The sequence below is a fragment of the Lolium rigidum genome, chromosome 3, assembly GCF_022539505.1.
Source record: "Lolium rigidum isolate FL_2022 chromosome 3, APGP_CSIRO_Lrig_0.1, whole genome shotgun sequence".
Lineage (NCBI taxonomy): Eukaryota > Viridiplantae > Streptophyta > Magnoliopsida > Poales > Poaceae > Lolium > Lolium rigidum.
In genome coordinates this window covers 260,195,062-260,213,442 of record NC_061510.1, presented here as the reverse complement: position 1 = coordinate 260,213,442, position 18,381 = coordinate 260,195,062, and the positions used below count along the sequence as shown (strand labels likewise).

Here is an 18,381-nt window from a genome sequence, read left to right as displayed (position 1 = left end):
GGCGCCAGCGCGAGGAGCGGGAGACGCGGTACCGTGAACGGCGGGAGGCGATCGAGCGCCGGCGCCCTACGCATGGAGAGGCGGCGCGCGCAGCAGGAGCTGCAGCGGAGGGGAGGCGACGATGGTGCAGGGCCGTCGAACGCACCGTCGGGCGGTCAATAGGACATCATTCAAATTTTGTAATATATAATCAAATTTGAATGAAAACCTTTATTTTCGTGCACTAATATTTATTTGGGGATTTTGTTTGGGGGACGCGATTAGGGAGCGACGTCTCCCAAACGCGGCACAAACAAAACACTTTCCCAAACGCTCAATCCAGCGCCGTTTGTGGGACGGTTTGGGGTACGCGACTGGAGATGCTCTAAATACAACCCAAAATCAGATTAAAACATTAATAGACTATTTTCTAAGCGTGCTCTGGGCTTGAGTTCTTCAACATTTCTTTTAGCGGATAGAAGGATGATAGCACAAGAGAAAATTTGGCTGGGCTTGGATTGGTAAGAGAAAAGGCAGACTCCAACCGTTGCCCACGTGAAGGACTGAAGGAAGCTGGCGCTACAAAGGATCGTACGGGTATCGGACATAAATTGTCGTGTGTATAGCAGCACTCTAATGAATATATGGATTGTTTTTTTTTTGAAACGGAATGAATATATGGATTGTTGTGCCACTACGGGTGTAGTTCCGGTCATATAGAGTCTGTTTGGTTGATGCCCCACCGTCCACTTCCAACTTGCGGGCACAGCCAAGTTTTTGCCGACGGAATTGTCCGCCCACGGATTGCCCAAGATTTGGCTAAGATTGAACTGTACCACACCATCTAGGCTGAGGCTAACCAAAATATCGGCACCAAACCAAACGACAGCCGAGGGTCTTGGGCTTGCCAAATATTTGGTTTGGCTAGCTTTGGCTCAAAACCAAACGCACCCTTTTTTTTTAACAGGTTGTGTATTATTTAGATAAGAGCATTCAGATTACCATCACTCAAAGCCGAGCTCAACGTGCAGGTTGGCACCGAAGTTTGTAACACAACCCCGCACTCATCTCTACGAGCCATCTGGCACAAGTTATGAGCCACACAATTATAGTACCTACTGACACAAGACGGCCAGTAGGAATCTTAAGCTGGAATTCTTTAATTTGCGATCATGCACACTTTAGATCTGTCAAGCGATCTTCCCCTGAACACCTATCACAATAGTTTGACAGTGGTTGATAGTGTTCCAGGCCGAGTCAAGAATATAAACGTGGTGGTCTCTAACCAATGCTCCCCAGGAGCCACTCTTCTCATTTGTCATAAAGCTAGCGTCAACATTGCATTTTACCCAGCCAATCTCATGTCTTCTCCATCCATCAAAGTTACCCGAGTTTTGTATAGTAGAAGTAGCCTTCTTCGCCACCCAAAAGTCTGCTGGGGCTTTCCCATTCCCGTCCTTATCGACAGTACCAAGCGTCGATCCATGTATAGTGCAAAGATAGTTTTGCAAGTACCTATAAAAATAGAATCTTCACCTTCACCAAAAATAATGTCATTTCTGTGATGCCAAGATTTCCATCAAATAAACATCAGCTTGTCTCTCATTTCTGGAGTGACTCTATCAAGTAACGCCCTTGCATTCTGGCCTGATGCGGGCAGTCTCCGCCTCACCGGTGTTGGGCTGCCTATCGACAATTCATGCCTTGGTAAGCTGGATATTTTGGTCCAGGTAACCGGCTGAGAGCCCAAACTGATATTTCGGCCCAGTTAGGGAAGGTTGTTTAAGATACCACTACCTAGAGACCAACCTTCGTAAAGGGAACCGAACTCAGGAACGAGCGACACGTGTAAACGCTGGAGAACCTCCCACGCGTGCGGTACGACGCCCCGCCCGCGCGTACGCTGCAACTCAACCCGCGGCTAAATCGCATGCGCGTACAGCGAACCTCCCGCGCGAGTACGCACCGGTCTGCCCCGCGGCTGAAATTCATTAGCTCGTACCTAGGCTAGGTATGCCGTGTTGGCTCGTACCTAGGCTGCCTGCAGGCCGCTAAATCGTATGGCGTTGAAGTACAATCACGACTAGAAATTACATGCACGTATACGTATACAAATCTAACTACAGGGGAGGACGAGTACAACACAGCGTACACCCGAGTACAATAGCTCATAAAGCACGAGTACATTTACATACAGAGCACGAGTACAGGTACACACACGAGCGAGTACAAGTACACTCACGCACACGAGCAGATACAGTGGAACACACGAGCAGGTATAGTCGTGCACACGAGCAGGTACAGTCACGCACAACACATGAGTACAGTTGAACACACGAGCGAGTACAAGTACAGTCACGCACACGAGCAGGTACAAACGCGCATACGAGCGAGTACGGTCGTGAACACGAGCAAGTACATGTACAAAAGTACGAGTGGCGCACACGAGCGAGTACGGTCACGCGTAAGTACAGTACGAGTCCGCACACGGGAGTTAGCGAGTAAAGGGAAAAATTGCACCAAATACACTAAAAACAGAAGTACTTATCAGTTGAAACACGAGTACAGTTAGGTACACACCACATGTATAATCATAATATTATTGGAAGTACGAAATAAATATATCTCCAAACCTATCAACATGGGATCTAGTTTTGAAGATCTCGACGCGAGGATCTCAAAAGTGAAAACGGTTTCAATTTGGACTTACGGTTCTCAAGATATTTCATTTTGAAAAAACGAATTTAGAAGAAAAAGGGAAAAACTGACACAACCCAGTCTTCTCTCTCCTCCCCATCCCCACCTTGCTTCCCCTTGCGACACGTGGCGAGCAGGGAGACCACTTCCCAGGGATTTTCTGGCACCACAGCGCGCCACTTGTCGCGTGCGGAGCGAGTTGTCTTCCCTTCGCGAAGGTCGGCCTTTTTTTAACGATTTCGTAGGGTTTGCCTATGAGAAGCAAAAGAAAGTGTTTGACGCCATGCCTGTGGGCTAATACATGTCCAGCCCATATATGCATAAGAAAGAAGCAAGTTCACTTTGAAGCATATGAAAGCCCAGATCTCGGTCCACCAAGCCCATCCACTATAATGCTCCGCCGCACTCCCCTCCTCCGTGGAGCCCCCTCGCCGGCGGCGTCCTCGCTCCGGCGAGCTTTCCGCTCGGTAGCCTCCATCGAGGCCATCCTCTCATACTCTCACCCATCCAAGACCTCCTCCTCCTCCGAGGACCAGGCGGGCCCCGCCCACCTCGCGCTCTACAACTACCCCACCTTCGCCGGCGCCTACTCCGCACTCGCCGCCGACCTCTTCCATCGCCGCCTCGGAAGCCGCCTCCTCCTCCTCCCCTTCTCTTCCATCGATCCCTTAAGGTACCATTCTCACTTGGAGTCTCACCATTCCCTCACTCGCTTTGGCTTCTTCTTCCTGACTGTGTTCTTTGAACAATGGAGCCAGAGCGGAGGACTTGAAGGCTGCAGGGTTCCGTTCTTGCTATCTTTTGGATTTTATCGGCCCAAAGAAGTTCGCGTTGGAGCTCTGTCGATTCATCCCCAGGTGCGTACAACAAAGCTACAGAAATCTCAGGATTTCCTTTTTGGTCAGTTCATCACACTACAAATCTGCAACTGATTTTCTTTTCTTAATCATGGACAAAAGCCAGAGTTTCTGATGATCACGAATATTTATTACCGTGCGTATATGATGAAAAACCTCGTATGACATGCCATTTCCAATGATGCAGTGTGGTAGCATTTGATCACCGGCAAAGCACACTAGCAAGGATTCCCCAGTTGGGTCGGTGTCCAACTAATCTTGAGCTCCGCATCGACACAACAAAGAGTAGTGCCCGAGCTGCATTCGACTATTTCTCCGAGAAGCTTGCAGGGACAAACCCCGATTCTGTGAGCCGGATAATCATTTCATGTTTGGGGTTCATCGTATCGGGCTACTTGGGAAGCAAGACCATGATGCTCTTCTCTTTTCATGCAGAAGAAGTGTGAGAACCTGTTGGACCAAGAAGACGAGGAGCGGGTTCTTAATGTTGTCAAATACATAGAGGATGCTGATCTGCGACTATGGGAGCAGCCAAACACTAGGGAATTTCATACGGCTCTGAGAGAAGAACGTGCAAAGTTAAACTGTGTGACTAATCCTCATGTTTTTGAGCAGGTGAAGGTCTATCCTTTGCAATCATGCTTGTAAGCTTCTTTTGTGTACCCCTAGCGATGACATGGTCAATGACTGATTTGTTGGTACTCCAAACAGCTAGTGCAACTTGATGTTTGCGATCTGCTTGCTAGGGGAAATTCACTTGTGCAGAATCGTCTAGAGGCTGCAAGGAAGCTAATATACAATCCTTTCAAGTTTCATCTCGGAAGAGGGTTATATGGTGAATGCCTAGTAAGTGAAGGCATGCTCTTACATTATTATAGTTATCATTGGTCCCTTTTGATATGCGATATCTGTATAGTTCCTTTCTCAATCCATCATTAAACCATATTTCGAAGTGACCATTTGATTCAGATTACATATGTTGCCCAATCAATTATGCTCCTTCAGTATTGCTGGAGTACTAGATATTGGTCAATAAAGCAAAATCAAGAGTTCTTAGCTCTTAGGTGGTCTGTGTGTAGCTCTGGAAGAAATCTTATGTATGGCATTACATGCTTTTTTTTTTTGTAGGCAATCAGAGCTGATGGGAATGCAAAACTGAGCCACGAAATTGGTTTGGAGCTGAGCCAGATGAGTAGTGCTGCCGGATTAAGGTATAAACCCCATGCAAGATCCAAAGCACATGAGCACAGAAATCGTGTGTACGGTTGCTTCAGTGATTTTTCATGAATGCGTTGTTTACTTGGTAGACCAATTGGAGCAGTGGTCTTTTTGCAACGTGGTATGCTTAAGGTCTGCTTGAGGACTGCAGACAATGCAACCAATACATCAGAGGTGGCTAAGGTGCATCGTTTTTTCTGTTTGTTTCTGTAGACCCGCATGGTTTTAGACGTATTTTAGTATTTAGCTGTTTGCACGTTGACACTGTGTTAAAACTTAGGCATATGGTGGAGGTGGAAAGCCAAGCTCAAGTTCTTTCGCGCTAACAATGGACGAGTTCAATGCCTGGACTAGAGAGAACTGATGAACCCACGTAGAATGCTACTCCCTCCGGACAGATTAAATTGCCGCGAGCTGAGCACAGGAAAACAACTACCTACGTACGAACATCGCGTCGATTAAACAAGACCAGAGGGAGTAGAAGGCAACCTGTGATACTATCGTATGATGGCAGAGCTGTTGGGACAACGATACAGAGCTGTCGGGAGAACGGTACAGGGACAAGACAGTTAAGCGTGAAGATGCTTAAGCCTGAAGCTGTTTAGGATGATAATATATTGATGCGAAGAGTATCGCAGCACCCTTGTCAGGAACTAGTATGGGTATGATGAAATAGTGGGTTATTATCTATAAAGGTAATATCGGTATTTCACCTATGTTGTTATGTTGTAGTTGGTAGGTATATATAAGCTTACCCTTATCCTAAATTTATCTTTTATTTCCAGCAATTTACCTTTTATTTAGTTCTTGCAATTTTTATCAATTTTCCACCAAATTCCTCTCAAATATATGTTCTTAGTGATCCTCTTCCGTCAGCGATCCATCGGGTCGCGAGTTCCATCCATCGGGGTCGCGAGTTCCATCCATCGGATTGCTCCCTCCCTTCCCTCCCTCGTCGCACCAGCGGCTTCTCCATCTTCCTACTCGTCTCTGTGAGCCGATTCACAAATCCCCACACTCCCTACCCCAAAACCGAACACCTTCTGCTCCGATTCGCGTTCATCGCTACCACGCTTAACACCTTTTTCACTGCTATCGTGGTTCCCTCGCCCCTGTGTGGTTGCGAAGCACCAGGGTACGCCCCCTACAGCTTTACTCCTGTCGTCGCCTATCCACCTCCTCCTTTTCCTGGTGGCTACTACACCACCCCCTTCCCCTGCTTCTACGGCAGCCCAACCTACGCTGGCACCTACCCCTACCCACCTCTCGCCTCGGCATACACGCCCACGTACGGCTTCTCCCCAAATTGGTCAACTTGGCCACTGCCTGCTCCAGACGTGACTCCTTCCACCGCCCCATCCACCTTCTCCTCCGCCACCACAACCTCCACCGCATGCGCCTGTAAGCCTGATTTTCCCCCACCGCCACCACTCCAAATCAAGAGCACCCCCCAGCCCCAGAGCCTCCGAACCTCCTCTCCTCATCCAAGGCCGCCTTCTACAACTCCACATCAAGGATGCAGTCACACCACGCGTCGTTGCCCCAACTCCTCGACAGAGGACAACCCTGGGTGAAGTGAAGAAGCACGGGTGATCCTATGCAGCACTACACGTGTTCCTGATTGTGTAATCAGATATGCTTCACCAAACCCTATACATACACATGAGTGGGTTTAGTCCTCCAAGGCCTGTCAGAGCTCTCTTCAATCTACTCATGGCTAGATCGATCGGTTTCGGCTTTCGGGTCAAATAGGAAGAAACTAAATCTTTCACCTCTGGAAACCAAATTATAGAGATTATTATCAAAGAGTTCTACAGCTATTTATACTTTTAGCAACGGATAATTACACAAGGCAACCACCTGATGTATACCAGAAACGTGTTAAAAATGAAAAATAAATGAGAGAACATGGAATCACAAAGATCAACTTCGGCAGCATTTTATACTTTCAAAGCACCACTTCAGAGTTGACATGCTTGGACGTAGGGCGCCAACACTGACGATAACCTCTGTCATTTCGAGAGCAATCCACGGTGGTATTTCTTGGTGGTTTCCTACCGAGCCTGTCAATGTCACGATCTCTCCTCCTAGAGCCATCGTCCTTGCTGGTGTTCCACGAAGCAAGAATTTCGAAGAGTGAACTCCGGGATGGATCTTTTCCTGCTTGTTGGCTTTCCGTATGATTTTCATCCTCAGAAGAATCAGCATCCGAATATTTCCCCACTTGTTCCTTTGCCAAATGGTTTTCATCATCGGAAAATTCGGCATCCGAATCCTGTCCTGCTTGTTGGCTTGCTGTATGATTTTCTTCCGCGTAAAATTTGGCATCCGGATATTTTCCAGCTTTTTGACCTGACAAGTGATTTTCATCATCTGAAAATTCATCGACTGAAGGTGTAGGAGGTTGATAGCGCACCACTTTATCAATTCCTGGATGAGGTTCAACAACGCTGGATATAGGGCCAAGTTCTTCCCAGTCAAAGTTATTACCTTGGTTTTCATTGTCCTTGTAGCTTGCCTGGCCCTTCCCGTTTCTTGCAGCTAACAACTGGGACAACTTGCCTGATATGGCTGTGCTTCTGTCACGTACAGAGTTACACTGCTCCAATGGTCTTCCATTTGTAATAGGAGGACTTGTCCCTTCCATTGTGCCGGAATGAAATGGAGCACATTTTCCTCTCGGAGGTAGTGTAAGTTGGAAATGAAAAGTTTCTGAACTACATTCTTTGATCCATTTCTTTTCAGAGATTAACAGATGTACTAACTGATGTATATTTTTCTCATCAAGGCCTTTGAGAAGCCAACAACCGTTCTGTAGTCCATGTGCCAACTCCTCCCTACAAAAAAGAAGCAAATGGTCAACCGATGATTTAACATTACATTTCAGACGAGTACTAGTCCAACATAGGATGAGAATTGCATGAAATGAAATAATGGTAATGCAGCTCGATGAATAGAATACGTTTTGGTTTAGGACTGCATGTGTTTCACAAGCATATGTATATATCATACCCAGTTTAGGAAATATCATCCATATTTGATTTGTGTCAATAAAGAACGACATGAAATCATGAACACAGGTGATAAGTTTCTGCAAGTGCTTATGGGCAAAACATTTGCTTGCAATATACTATGATGGATCACCCACTCAAAATCACACTGCAATGTTTGTCCCCCTAGATGTGACAACGACAATGCAGCTTATTGGTTACTAGTAATCAGGATATTCGGACTAATGCACATCGATCTCCTAAGAAGTTGAAGAATTTTGGAAGGGGGGTGTAGATGGCACTTGAGGAAGTGAAATTTGGACACATGTGGAAGGTAGGAAATGGTAAATCTATTAGGTTTTAGGAGGACATCTGGTTTGGCAATGCACCCCAATTTTTGGACATTTATTTTATAGTCAACCAACAAACAAAAACCATTGCCGATCTCTTGGATGGCTCTCAGCTTCGATGCACTTTTAGGAGAACTTTTACAGAAGATTTGATGAAATAATGGTATGAGATTTTAGCTATAGCTAGCTCTATTACTTTTATTGTCCAAGAAGATCTTATGATTTGCCCTTATGAATCCAATGGGGTCTATTCATCCAAATCTTTATATGCTATCATTAACTTTAGAGGAGTGAAGCCAATTTATTTACCTGCAGTTTGGAGTTTGAAAATCCCTCCTATAGTTCAAATTTTCCTTTGGCTTCTCTCTCAGAATAAGGTTATGACTAGAGATAACTTGAGGAAGAGAGGAATTCCTAAACCTCTAGAATGTAGCTTGTGTAGAGAAATAGAATCTGTTTCACATGTTCTTTGATTGCATTGTATCTGAACTGCTCTGGAAGGATGTGTTCAAAATCTTTTATGTGATGATCTCTGATTCCTTGCCTTAGCTTCCAAATGGTTGTGTAATACTAGATACTTGCAACTTAATATTGTTTCTTCTGCTGTTTTTTTGGAGCATTTGGAACAATAGGAGCTCGATTTTGTTTAACAGAAAAACCTGGATTAATATAAACAGGTGTGGCAGCTTACCCTAGGTTATCTGAGGGACTGGAAGGTGCCATTCAAGGACCAGGAGTGGGCTCTGGTGGATCAATTCAGAAGCTTGCTCCTGAGAAAATTCAGGTCGCCACTGGAGCTGGAGCCAGACTGAGCTGTCCATCTTTCGGCTGGATCACCTCCTGGAAGCCTTCAGCGAGCCTGGCGCCACATGAAGGGAGAGCTTCTCTAGCTTACTTCCAAGAGCATCCTGATGATGATTCTGTGCACGTGGTGATGGGATGAAGCCTGTTTGCTATGTTTTGCTGTTGGCTGTCGAGGTGTTAAGCATGTGCTTTAAAAACTACGTAGTCTTGTTTTGGTCTAGGCTGGGCTTGGGATGGTTTCGCCTGCGGCGCATCCCTTTCCCTCCCTTTCGGCTTGCAGTTACTTCTAGCGTGAAAAGAAAACTCTAGGTCTTTGTGTTTCCTGCTTTATCTGTAAGATACAAAACGCTATGGTTTGCCTTTTCAATGAAAAAGGGAGCCGGGGAGCGGGCCCTGTTCATCTAAAAAAATGTTGGAGAATGAAAAAAGGGATTAGCTCAGGTTTTTGAAAAAGAATCTACTCACTATGATGAAAACACTACTACCATGCACCCTATGCATGGTACCATGAGTGTAAGATAAAGTGTCAGCATTTTCTTGAAAATTGCACAATATCCCAAGAGGTACCATGGGATCAGCTTAAGAACAAAATCGTGGCCTTATAGGTTTCAGAACATCAAGCTACTGTTCTCATCTTAGTTATACATTTACAACTGGTTCTTTACCAAAGAGCTATTGCAAGTTTGTAACTCCAGGTTAAATTATCTGAGATCTCGTAATATTTACTACTTGTAGAATTTGAGGCCAATGTTCCCAACATATGCTGGAAGATATAAGAAATAAAGGAAGAAGCCTGAAAGATAGATTACCTTGCCTTTGCTTCTGAAACAAGTTCTGATCCATGAGGGGTTAACAAATATTCTTCTAGTGCATCCCAGAAGTAAGATTTTTCAAACATTTCAACTCCTACTTGCGCCCCCCTTGCACAGTCAGCTATCTTAACAGATGCAGATCCTTTCTCCGAGTCTATCCTTGTTCCATCAGTGGCATCTGTATGATTTCTACTATCTTGTTTATCAGATTTTCCAGATGACCACCAGCTTGCTGCCCAGCTAAATATTCCTTTGTTGCTTTCTCCAAAACCTTGTATCTTTCCAGCTTCGCTGATGTCGACTGTTTTGTTAGAGTAATTCTTTGTATTCACAAAATTCCCCTTGGCATCTAATTCAGAACAGTTATTAGAAGGGTCATTTGACAAACTAGTGCTAACTGCGGAATTGTTAGCAAGACCTTTCCCATCAGGAGTTGTTGCATCATTGAACCCTTTAGAAAAAGTAGCATCATTACACGGATAGACCTGGGGCTTAGTGGGCTTAGGACCATTCCATAGAATCTGAATCCTTTCAAATAGCCCCTTTTTACTAATAGTACCTTGCAGCCCTGAAGAGGGAGTTCCAGCAGCGATCACCGTATCAGCTTCCATATGGCAGGCAGGTGATTCTGCGGGCTTAATAAAATCTATGGGTGGAGATTTCCTTTGATCTCTACTAGAAAACGGATCAAACGGGGAAGATGGAGCATCAATTACCAGACTTTTCTGTTGTTTTGGAGGTAATATATCTGATGGAGAACTTGGGGCATTAGATAATGGTGACTTGCCATTCTTCATCTCAATGAAGCGCTTTCCATTATCATTACTTTGAGCAGAACTCATTCTTTTGAAGTTCTTCCCATTAACTACAGCAGGTCGACTATCACCCGGTAGAGGATCTATAAATTTGACATAACAAGGAATAGATTGGAGCAGATCAGAGAAGTTTTTGAAGCCTAATAATCGATTATCCACAACCCCCTTCCTTTTAAGTTCTGATAGAAGATCTTCAAGATTGACCCCTTCAGGATAATAGTTCAGTACTATCCTAATCATGTTGGCCACATATCCAGGGACTGTAGGTGGCTTCTCTGGCTCCTTGGTCTGCAATGGTACATTCATGGAGTGCTTTGATTCTGCTTGCAGGAAGGGGTCATCACCCACAGGAATCTTCTTTAGTTCTGCAGATAATATATCTGATGTAGAAGGCGGAACATTAGATGGCTTCTCATTCTTAGTCTCAATGAAGCGTTTTCCCTCACCATTACTTTGTCCAGAATTCAGCCTTGTAAAACTTTTTTCACCAACTACAGCAGGTTGACTATCACCTGGTACAGAATCTATAACCTTGAAATAATCAGGCCCGCTGACCTCAGATTTGGGGACTATAGGTGGCTTCTCCGGCTTCTTTGTATGCAATGGTACATTCATGGATTGCTCTGGTTCTGCATTCAGGAAGGGGTCATCAAGAGCTCCCCTGTAGTGACCATACCAAGAGCCAGACAAACCATCAGGTGGGTGGTTAAAATGTTTCCGGGAAAACCCAACCCCTTCAATTAAAGCATCCCACGGCCACATAATTGTTGCTGCACTGCACATAACACTGGGCTCAGTATTAGGGCAGGCTAGCAGCACATTATAGTTGCTCATCCGAAGGCGATGCAGAATATTTGCGAAGTGCTTATCTCCAGATATAAGGAAGAAATGGGCTGGTGGAGGGTTCTGAGCAATCCAATAGACAAGATCAGCCATGAGTGATCTGTCAGAACCAGGCTTTCCACCTAGACAAGGTCAATTGCATCATTAGTACTATGAGGCAAAACAGCAGCAGAAGATAACTATCTAAGTGAAACATATGCATTAAGAGTAATTCATAAGTGAGTTCTATTTAACTTGAAGTGACAAAAGTAGAGTTGTAGATTAGACGTACTCAGAGACTAGATGTGAGTTTGAGTCCAGTAATTTGCACTTCCCGAATAGTGCTAGCATCACAATGGTAAACAAGCGAGTAGGCACCCCTACACTGTCCATCCACTTATTTACCAGTGGTGTTGGGTTACAAAAAATCTCCTGACAAAAACTTATTTAAAAAGCCATTTCGTTACATGCCGCACACATGCGTTATTGCCTACATTTTGTCTTTCCTTTTTTAGTGATCTCAAGTCCTCAACTTATAGAAACTTGAAGAAGGGGGGGAAATCTAAGGTCAATTGAAATGATCCCTTCACAATGATATGTTGGTAACAATTGAGGTGCACTTAGGGCATATGCAGTACCAATATCCGGTAAATACGGAACAAAGAGTCAACTAGAATTTGCTTCCATTTTCAGCATTCATGCACAAAACATTGCAACTTCTTGCAAAAAATCCAATCCATAATACCCCGCCCTGCCAAACTACATGCAATCTAGACAACCAGAAGCATATTGACAAACGAACATTTCTGCAGTGCATTCAGAGGCATGAAGTGATAGATATCGTTCCCCAATTCGTGCGATACAAAAACAAAAAAAGTAAATGGTGGAGGACGCAACTGGGGGGGACGTGCGAGAACGCGACGCCGGTAGCCGCGAGGACCTCCTGGACGCTGCGGCGGAGCGTGAAGACATCGCCGAAGGCGGTGATCTCGACGGGCCCTCGGATGCCGGCGGCGCGCAGCGCGGCCGTGATGCGCGGGGCCACGCGGCAGGGGTTAGCGCCGGGCGGAAGCTGGCACATCTGGAAGTCCCACCACACCGACACCTTCACCGCCTTGCTCTCCTCCTGCTGCTGCGGATGCCCCCTCCACCGCTCGCCGCCGCCGCCATAGGGCGCGCCCCCGCCGGCGGCGTGCGAGCAGAGACTGCGAACAGCCTGTACACGTACGAGAAGGAAGGGGTAGCCGCGGCGCGCGAGCGCTTGGGACATGGTCGCGAACGGCAGCGTCGCTCGCCGTGTCGACGACCGACGGCGAGCAGGGCGAGGCAGCGGTGGCGCTGGCGCTGGGGTTTCTGCAGGGCTTATGGCAGATGGCAAGTTCTCGGTGGGCTTTCTATTGCTTAGGCCTAAACATGGGCCGGGCTTATGGTCTCATTTTGGCCTGCTCAACGAGGAGTTGAAGGCCCATTATGACGAAGGCCCAGGAACGAGAGCGTAAAGAGGCTGGCTCCGGACAGGGCGCGGTCCGCAGAGAGCGGCGGGGCGATTGATTTCACCGGCGTTGGTATTGGTAGCGGGTGCTCGACGCCGCCAGCCGCGACCCCGATCCTTCTCCGGCGGTCCGGCCGCCGCCTGGCGCGATGGAGACGGCGCACGAGGTGGCCATCTACATTGACCGCTTCCACAACCTCGACTTGTTCCACCAAGGGTAACGATCGACAAGGACCCTGTACATTTTCCTTCCTTCCAATTGGTGTTCGTTCTTTTGTTGATTCTCGAATAGCCGCATGAATTTCGCTGGGTATCTCTCGGGTAGTTGGCATGCGATCTTTCGTCAGATCAAGGTTAAATTCCCGTGGCCATTTCTATGCGGAATTTGACTGCTTGGTTGTTTTATTTTACTTTTGTTTCTTTGCGGGGAACCTGCTTGGTAATTTTACACTACAATTTTGTTCCTCTGTCCATTTTTCTGTGAAATATTTGTGCAAAACTCCGTCCATTTCTTCTATCATGTGGACGCTGTGAAATTTGATTCTTTCTTACGGCTTGTGTGTGCGTGCAGATGGTACCGGATGAAGATTAGTGCAGCGTGGGAGCAGGACGACGGCAGGGCACCCGTGACGCCGGCCAGGGTTGCTCAATACGAAGGTTCTTACATCTCATCACCCGGAAAACGGAAATTATGTCTCCATTTACATTTCCTGCACGATCATTTTTTTAATGATCTGGAGCTGCGTGTGTGGGTGGAAGTTAATATCTAATTGTTTGCCTTAATGATATATCTGCCAAATCTGTAATGAGCTTGCGAATCGCGCCGAGCCCAATGAAGCTCTTCGATGATTTCCAAATGCCAGTATTTGATGCGATCTATTGTGTGTGTTGATAAAGAGCAAAACGACTTACTTTGTGGGAGATTTTGGTTTGGCATTGTTAATATCCAATATTTAGCCTGACTATCATAGGAAGTATGTTCTGTAAATTGGGGGGATTCCGAACGCATGTTGTGCATGATTATTCTGCAATCCTGTGCTTTTATTGGTAACCAGTCTCAGATTATTATATTACTACTACTCCCTCTGATCATAATTACCCTAGGTTTTTGGTTTCGTCAAAGTAAAACTTTGCAAAGTTTGACCAAATGTATAGGAAAAAGTATCAACATCTACACTATATAATCAGTATTATATTATTAGAATATAATAAAATATATTTTCATATTATATGAATTTGGTAGGATGGTGTTTTTTTTTTTTGTTACATATTTAGTCAAACTTCATAAATCTTTACTTTGAGTAAACCCAGAACGCATGGTAAAAACAGAGCGAGTATGACCAACATGCTAGACAACCAACAAAAGTAAAAGTGCTTGTGCATATCTGATTATTTGCCATATGAAAGCCATTCTCTATTCTTTTCTAGTATATCTTGAATAAAATTAATTCATAATTGGTTTATATCTTCATTTGCTTTGATTAGTTTAGGCAGTTTTGGTTTGTTCAGTTCTGGTCGATGCGACACTTGTGGTGTTGTAATCTCGTGTTATTGGTGTTTATCCTAGTACAATTGACACATTTTGATGCGGGCCCAAGAAAAAGAAAAATTTAGAATGCAAAAACATATCTTGTTGGCAAATAATTTAATACAGCATAGTGGTAGGTGGATTTTCCGTGCTGGTACATTTCTGTTGTTAAGTATCCTTTGAAATTGTCAACCTTTTGTCTAACAGATAATGACATGGTAGGTTGATTGTGCAGCTACTGATATTGGTGCAAAGCGTGCATTTGGCTCTTGGAAAATAGATGACGTTGACAACAGCTTCTATACACAGCCATTTAGAATTAAATACGCTAGACAAGATATTTATCTATCACTTATGGTTTCTTTCTACATACCGAACAGTGAAGATGAGGTTGGGTTTTACAAAGTTCTATTTTTCATGTCAATCATGTTTTGTATAGCGTCATCTGAACAGTTGTCTATTCTAGGGTCCAGCAACTTCTTCAGTTATATTGAAGTTTGAGCTACTATATGTTCCAACATTGGGGAACAGGTGAGTCTGTATTTTATTTCCATTTTTTTATCTTGTTTTGCATGCTCTCATATGTTCTTCATTGTAGAGTACATGGTTGACTTCGTCAATACTGAAACATGTTCTTTCCTGTATTACAGGATAGAAACTGAAGATCCAAGTGACAAATATGTGGCCCCTGTGCATGAGTTTAGGATCCCACATAGGGCACTCCTGGGTTTGCACACATATTGTCCTGTCCATTTTGACGCTTTCCACCCTGTGCTTGTTGAACTGAGCATACATATAGTGTACCTGAAAGCTGGTGTGACTAAATCGTCACTGAAGGTACACAGGTTTGTGATGCTTTAGCTTGAATATTATTCTTAAATACTTCTTATCTTCCAGAAAGCAAATATCTGCTTTCTCCTTTTTTTATTCTAAAATAATAAAGTACAGATCCGAATTTATATGCTAATTATAAATGCATTAAGAATAGGCTGCAGTACATAAGCTTATGCTTATGCCAGGCAGTAGGCATATCATGCCCCTGAATACAATTGTTTTTTCAATCACTTGTCCTCTCATTAAATTGGTGGGTAAAATGTATCAGTTATTTTGCAGTCATTCGAGCAAGGTTCAGCCTTGAAGTCATATGATATTGTAAAGGCATTATTAACTTCTAGAGAACTGTTGCTCGAGGAAGTGAAGACGATCAGTAATGCTATTGGTAAGAATCTTGAAGATGTGGATGGTACTGATTTGACTCTTGGTAAATACGAGTCAGTTAACGCAACAAAGTCAAGCTTTCCTAATTATACTAACGGGCTCCCTGTAACCCCAAAGTATATTGGCCGGCGGATTGGCATTTTACAAGATCTTCTAGAGGTACTTCATTTTCTCTGTTAACAAGTGAACTACTGCCAAAGTTACAATATGATAACTTTTCTGATTCGATACATTCTCTTCCAAGTTATTTCAGATATCTGATGATGTGGTTCAGAGCACTAGCGATGTTATGCTGTACACTCTTTCCAAGGAAGAATTGTTAGAATTATTTGAAACTGTGAGCAACCAACTTACTATCATATGGAATGGCTTTCTGAAATTTCATAGGTGAGGTTAATTATTTTCTTTGTGTTACTTCATAAGATGGGTATTTTCCATTTCTTTGATGTGTTAGCACTTAAAACGTGGTTACATGGGAGAGCTTCCTCCCTTAACTATACGTTGTTAGAAAGAAATGAAGCACCCTGTGGAGGCTGCCTCCCACATAGGTGGGTGAGCTCATGGGCGTATGCTCTAACCAACCAGCGCCACTATTTGCTAACATTTTGGAGTATTTCATGGAACATGGTATTCAGCCAAATTATGGTTGGTCTGCTGCAGGTCAAATAAAATGAAGATATTGGATTACTTGCATGATATTTGGGATGTTGATCGGAAATCAGAATGGTCAATATGGATTGTTCATTCCAAAATTGAGATTCCACATCGCTACATGCACAGTGTGTCTGACAGTTCATCTCCTCGCCATTCACTTCGGAGGGCTTCCAGTTCAAAGAAGCTCCACCATGATGTAATTGCCTTCTCTCAAATGTTTACAATGAAGTATGTGTGATTCTCTTGCCAGTGTTTTACAGTTCCATATATTTTGTAGCCTGTACAAAATGCCTCTTCACGAGCTGAACTCCACAGAAAAAGTATTGCACAAATGAAGGTCAGTATTTAAATAAGTATTGGAATAATTTATAAGTGCTATCTTGCTCGGTGAGAGGAGACTAATGCGAAGTCCACTGCAGATTAACGCACGGTCTGTTCAAGATATGCATATTTATGCTAATCCTTCGCGTGTTCCTGTTGTTCTTATAGAACAACATGTTATGATCGTTCCGCAACATGGTTGTAGCAAGGATTTGTTGGCAAATGCTCAAGATCCAAATAACATTTTGCCAACTAACCTACAAGAAGATTCTGTGACGGGGAATCCTAGTGGTGGTAAAAACAGTGGACACGTCTTACGAGCTGTCATTTTTGTGCATGGATTTCAAGTAAGTTTTTTTGGACTGGTGCATCGATTTGGATCTTCCTGGTACACATTTAATTGGAAATTTTGATTATGTCAAAAAACAGGGGCATCATCTGGATCTTTGTCTTATTCGAAATCAATGGCTTTTGCGTGATCCTGGAGCTGAGTGCCTATTGTCTGAGACAAATGAAGATAGAACGTATGGAGATTTTAAAGAAATGGGTAAAAGGCTTGCTAGTGAAGTACTCTCGTTCCTGAAAAATAAACTGGACAAGTATTCGAGACACGGAGGATGCAAAGAGTTGAAGCTTAGTTTTGTCGGTCACTCCATTGGGAACATCATCATCAGAAGTGCCCTATCAGGTATTTTCAACCTGACATTTCTTCCAACCAACCCATGTGCATGTGACTAATCAGTTACTTCCATTCAACAGATCACAAATTGCAGCCATTTTTGAAGAACCTCTACACATACATGTCGATATCAGGGCCTCACTTAGGTTATTGGTATAGCTCAAATTCTTTGTTCAACTCCGGCCTCTGGCTTATGAAAAGGCTCAAGGGACTGCAATGCATGCATCAGCTCACTTTCACTGATGAACAAGACCCCCAGAATACATTCTTTTATAGGCTTTGCAAGGTATATTCGTTAAATATATGTTCTTCATGGTGGAATCTTGCCAACCCGAATATTCAGCATGGGAAGGACTTGTATGAGATGTTTTCTACAGTTAGAAGTAGAACGAGGATCATATGCCATCCTCGTGTATGCACTTACTTTTGTGTATTTTTTCAGCTCAAGACACTGGAAAACTTCAAAAACATCATTTTGGTATCTTCACCACAGGTACTTAATATGAGCACCATGCTCTTTCTTTGGAATGCCCAACTAGCCATTCCGTTAAAGGACCAGCAAGTTTACTCGTAAATCTTATCACAATCGTGTTGTGCTAGGATGGTTACGTCCCGTATCATTCAGCGAGAATCGACCTCTGCCCGGCCTCGTCGACAGATAGCTCGAAGAAGGGCCAAGTGTTCACCGAAATGCTTAACAACTGCCTGGACCAGATCCGGGCGCCCACCTCGGAGGAGCGGGTGTTCATGCGCTGTGATGTGAGCTTTGACCAGTCCGCGCAACGACGGGACCTCAACTCCATGGTCGGTAGGGCTGCACACGTGGAGTTCCTGGAGAATGACATGTATGCCAGGTTCATCATGTGGTCCTTCCCGGAATTGTTCCAGTGATGAATGAGGAGGCATCGTAGACTGGAGCTGAGGATCACACACCCACCATGACCATGTGCGTGAATAGAGTGTGGCACTATAAGTTTCTTTGTCGGTGTTGACTCTGACAGTTTTTGACCGGAACTGGCAATAAGCAGCCTATTTCAAATAGCTGTCATGGTTGTGAACCGGTCGATGCATAGCCGGAGGGCGCCACCCCAATTTTGCAAAGAAAAAATCACATTCACATACGCAAAGAAGTAGAGTACGTAGTA

The 18,381-nt window shown here is 44.4% G+C and overlaps 3 protein-coding genes across 3 annotated transcripts; 2 read left to right on the top strand and 1 right to left on the bottom strand.

Moving 5' to 3' along the window:
* Positions 1-3,068: 3,068 nt before the first annotated feature.
* On the top strand, positions 3,069-5,500 carry LOC124703360. The gene is made up of 9 exons (XM_047235574.1): positions 3,069-3,349; positions 3,435-3,533; positions 3,721-3,880; positions 3,969-4,148; positions 4,245-4,379; positions 4,662-4,744; positions 4,841-4,934; positions 5,032-5,139; positions 5,229-5,500. The coding sequence occupies exons 1-8, from the start codon at positions 3,069-3,071 to the stop codon at positions 5,113-5,115; spliced, it is 1,116 nt and encodes a 371-aa protein (XP_047091530.1). The 3' UTR covers positions 5,116-5,139; positions 5,229-5,500.
* Positions 5,501-6,621: 1,121 nt separating this feature from the next.
* Positions 6,622-12,614, bottom strand: LOC124696434. Its single transcript, XM_047229167.1, has 3 exons — positions 12,242-12,614; positions 9,705-11,487; positions 6,622-7,588 (listed from the first exon to the last, which is right to left on the bottom strand). Exons 1-3 carry the CDS (start codon positions 12,612-12,614, stop codon positions 6,700-6,702), a joined length of 3,045 nt encoding a protein of 1,014 aa, XP_047085123.1. The 3' UTR covers positions 6,622-6,699.
* Positions 12,615-12,985: 371 nt separating this feature from the next.
* LOC124699387 (protein FAM135B-like) lies at positions 12,986-18,127 on the top strand. The gene is made up of 14 exons (XM_047231700.1): positions 12,986-13,053; positions 13,408-13,493; positions 14,600-14,754; positions 14,831-14,895; positions 15,015-15,201; positions 15,478-15,741; positions 15,836-15,969; positions 16,243-16,432; positions 16,514-16,573; positions 16,656-16,904; positions 16,987-17,245; positions 17,317-17,522; positions 17,679-17,729; positions 17,837-18,127. The coding sequence occupies exons 1-14, from the start codon at positions 12,986-12,988 to the stop codon at positions 18,125-18,127; spliced, it is 2,265 nt and encodes a 754-aa protein (XP_047087656.1).
* Positions 18,128-18,381: the final 254 nt, after the last annotated feature.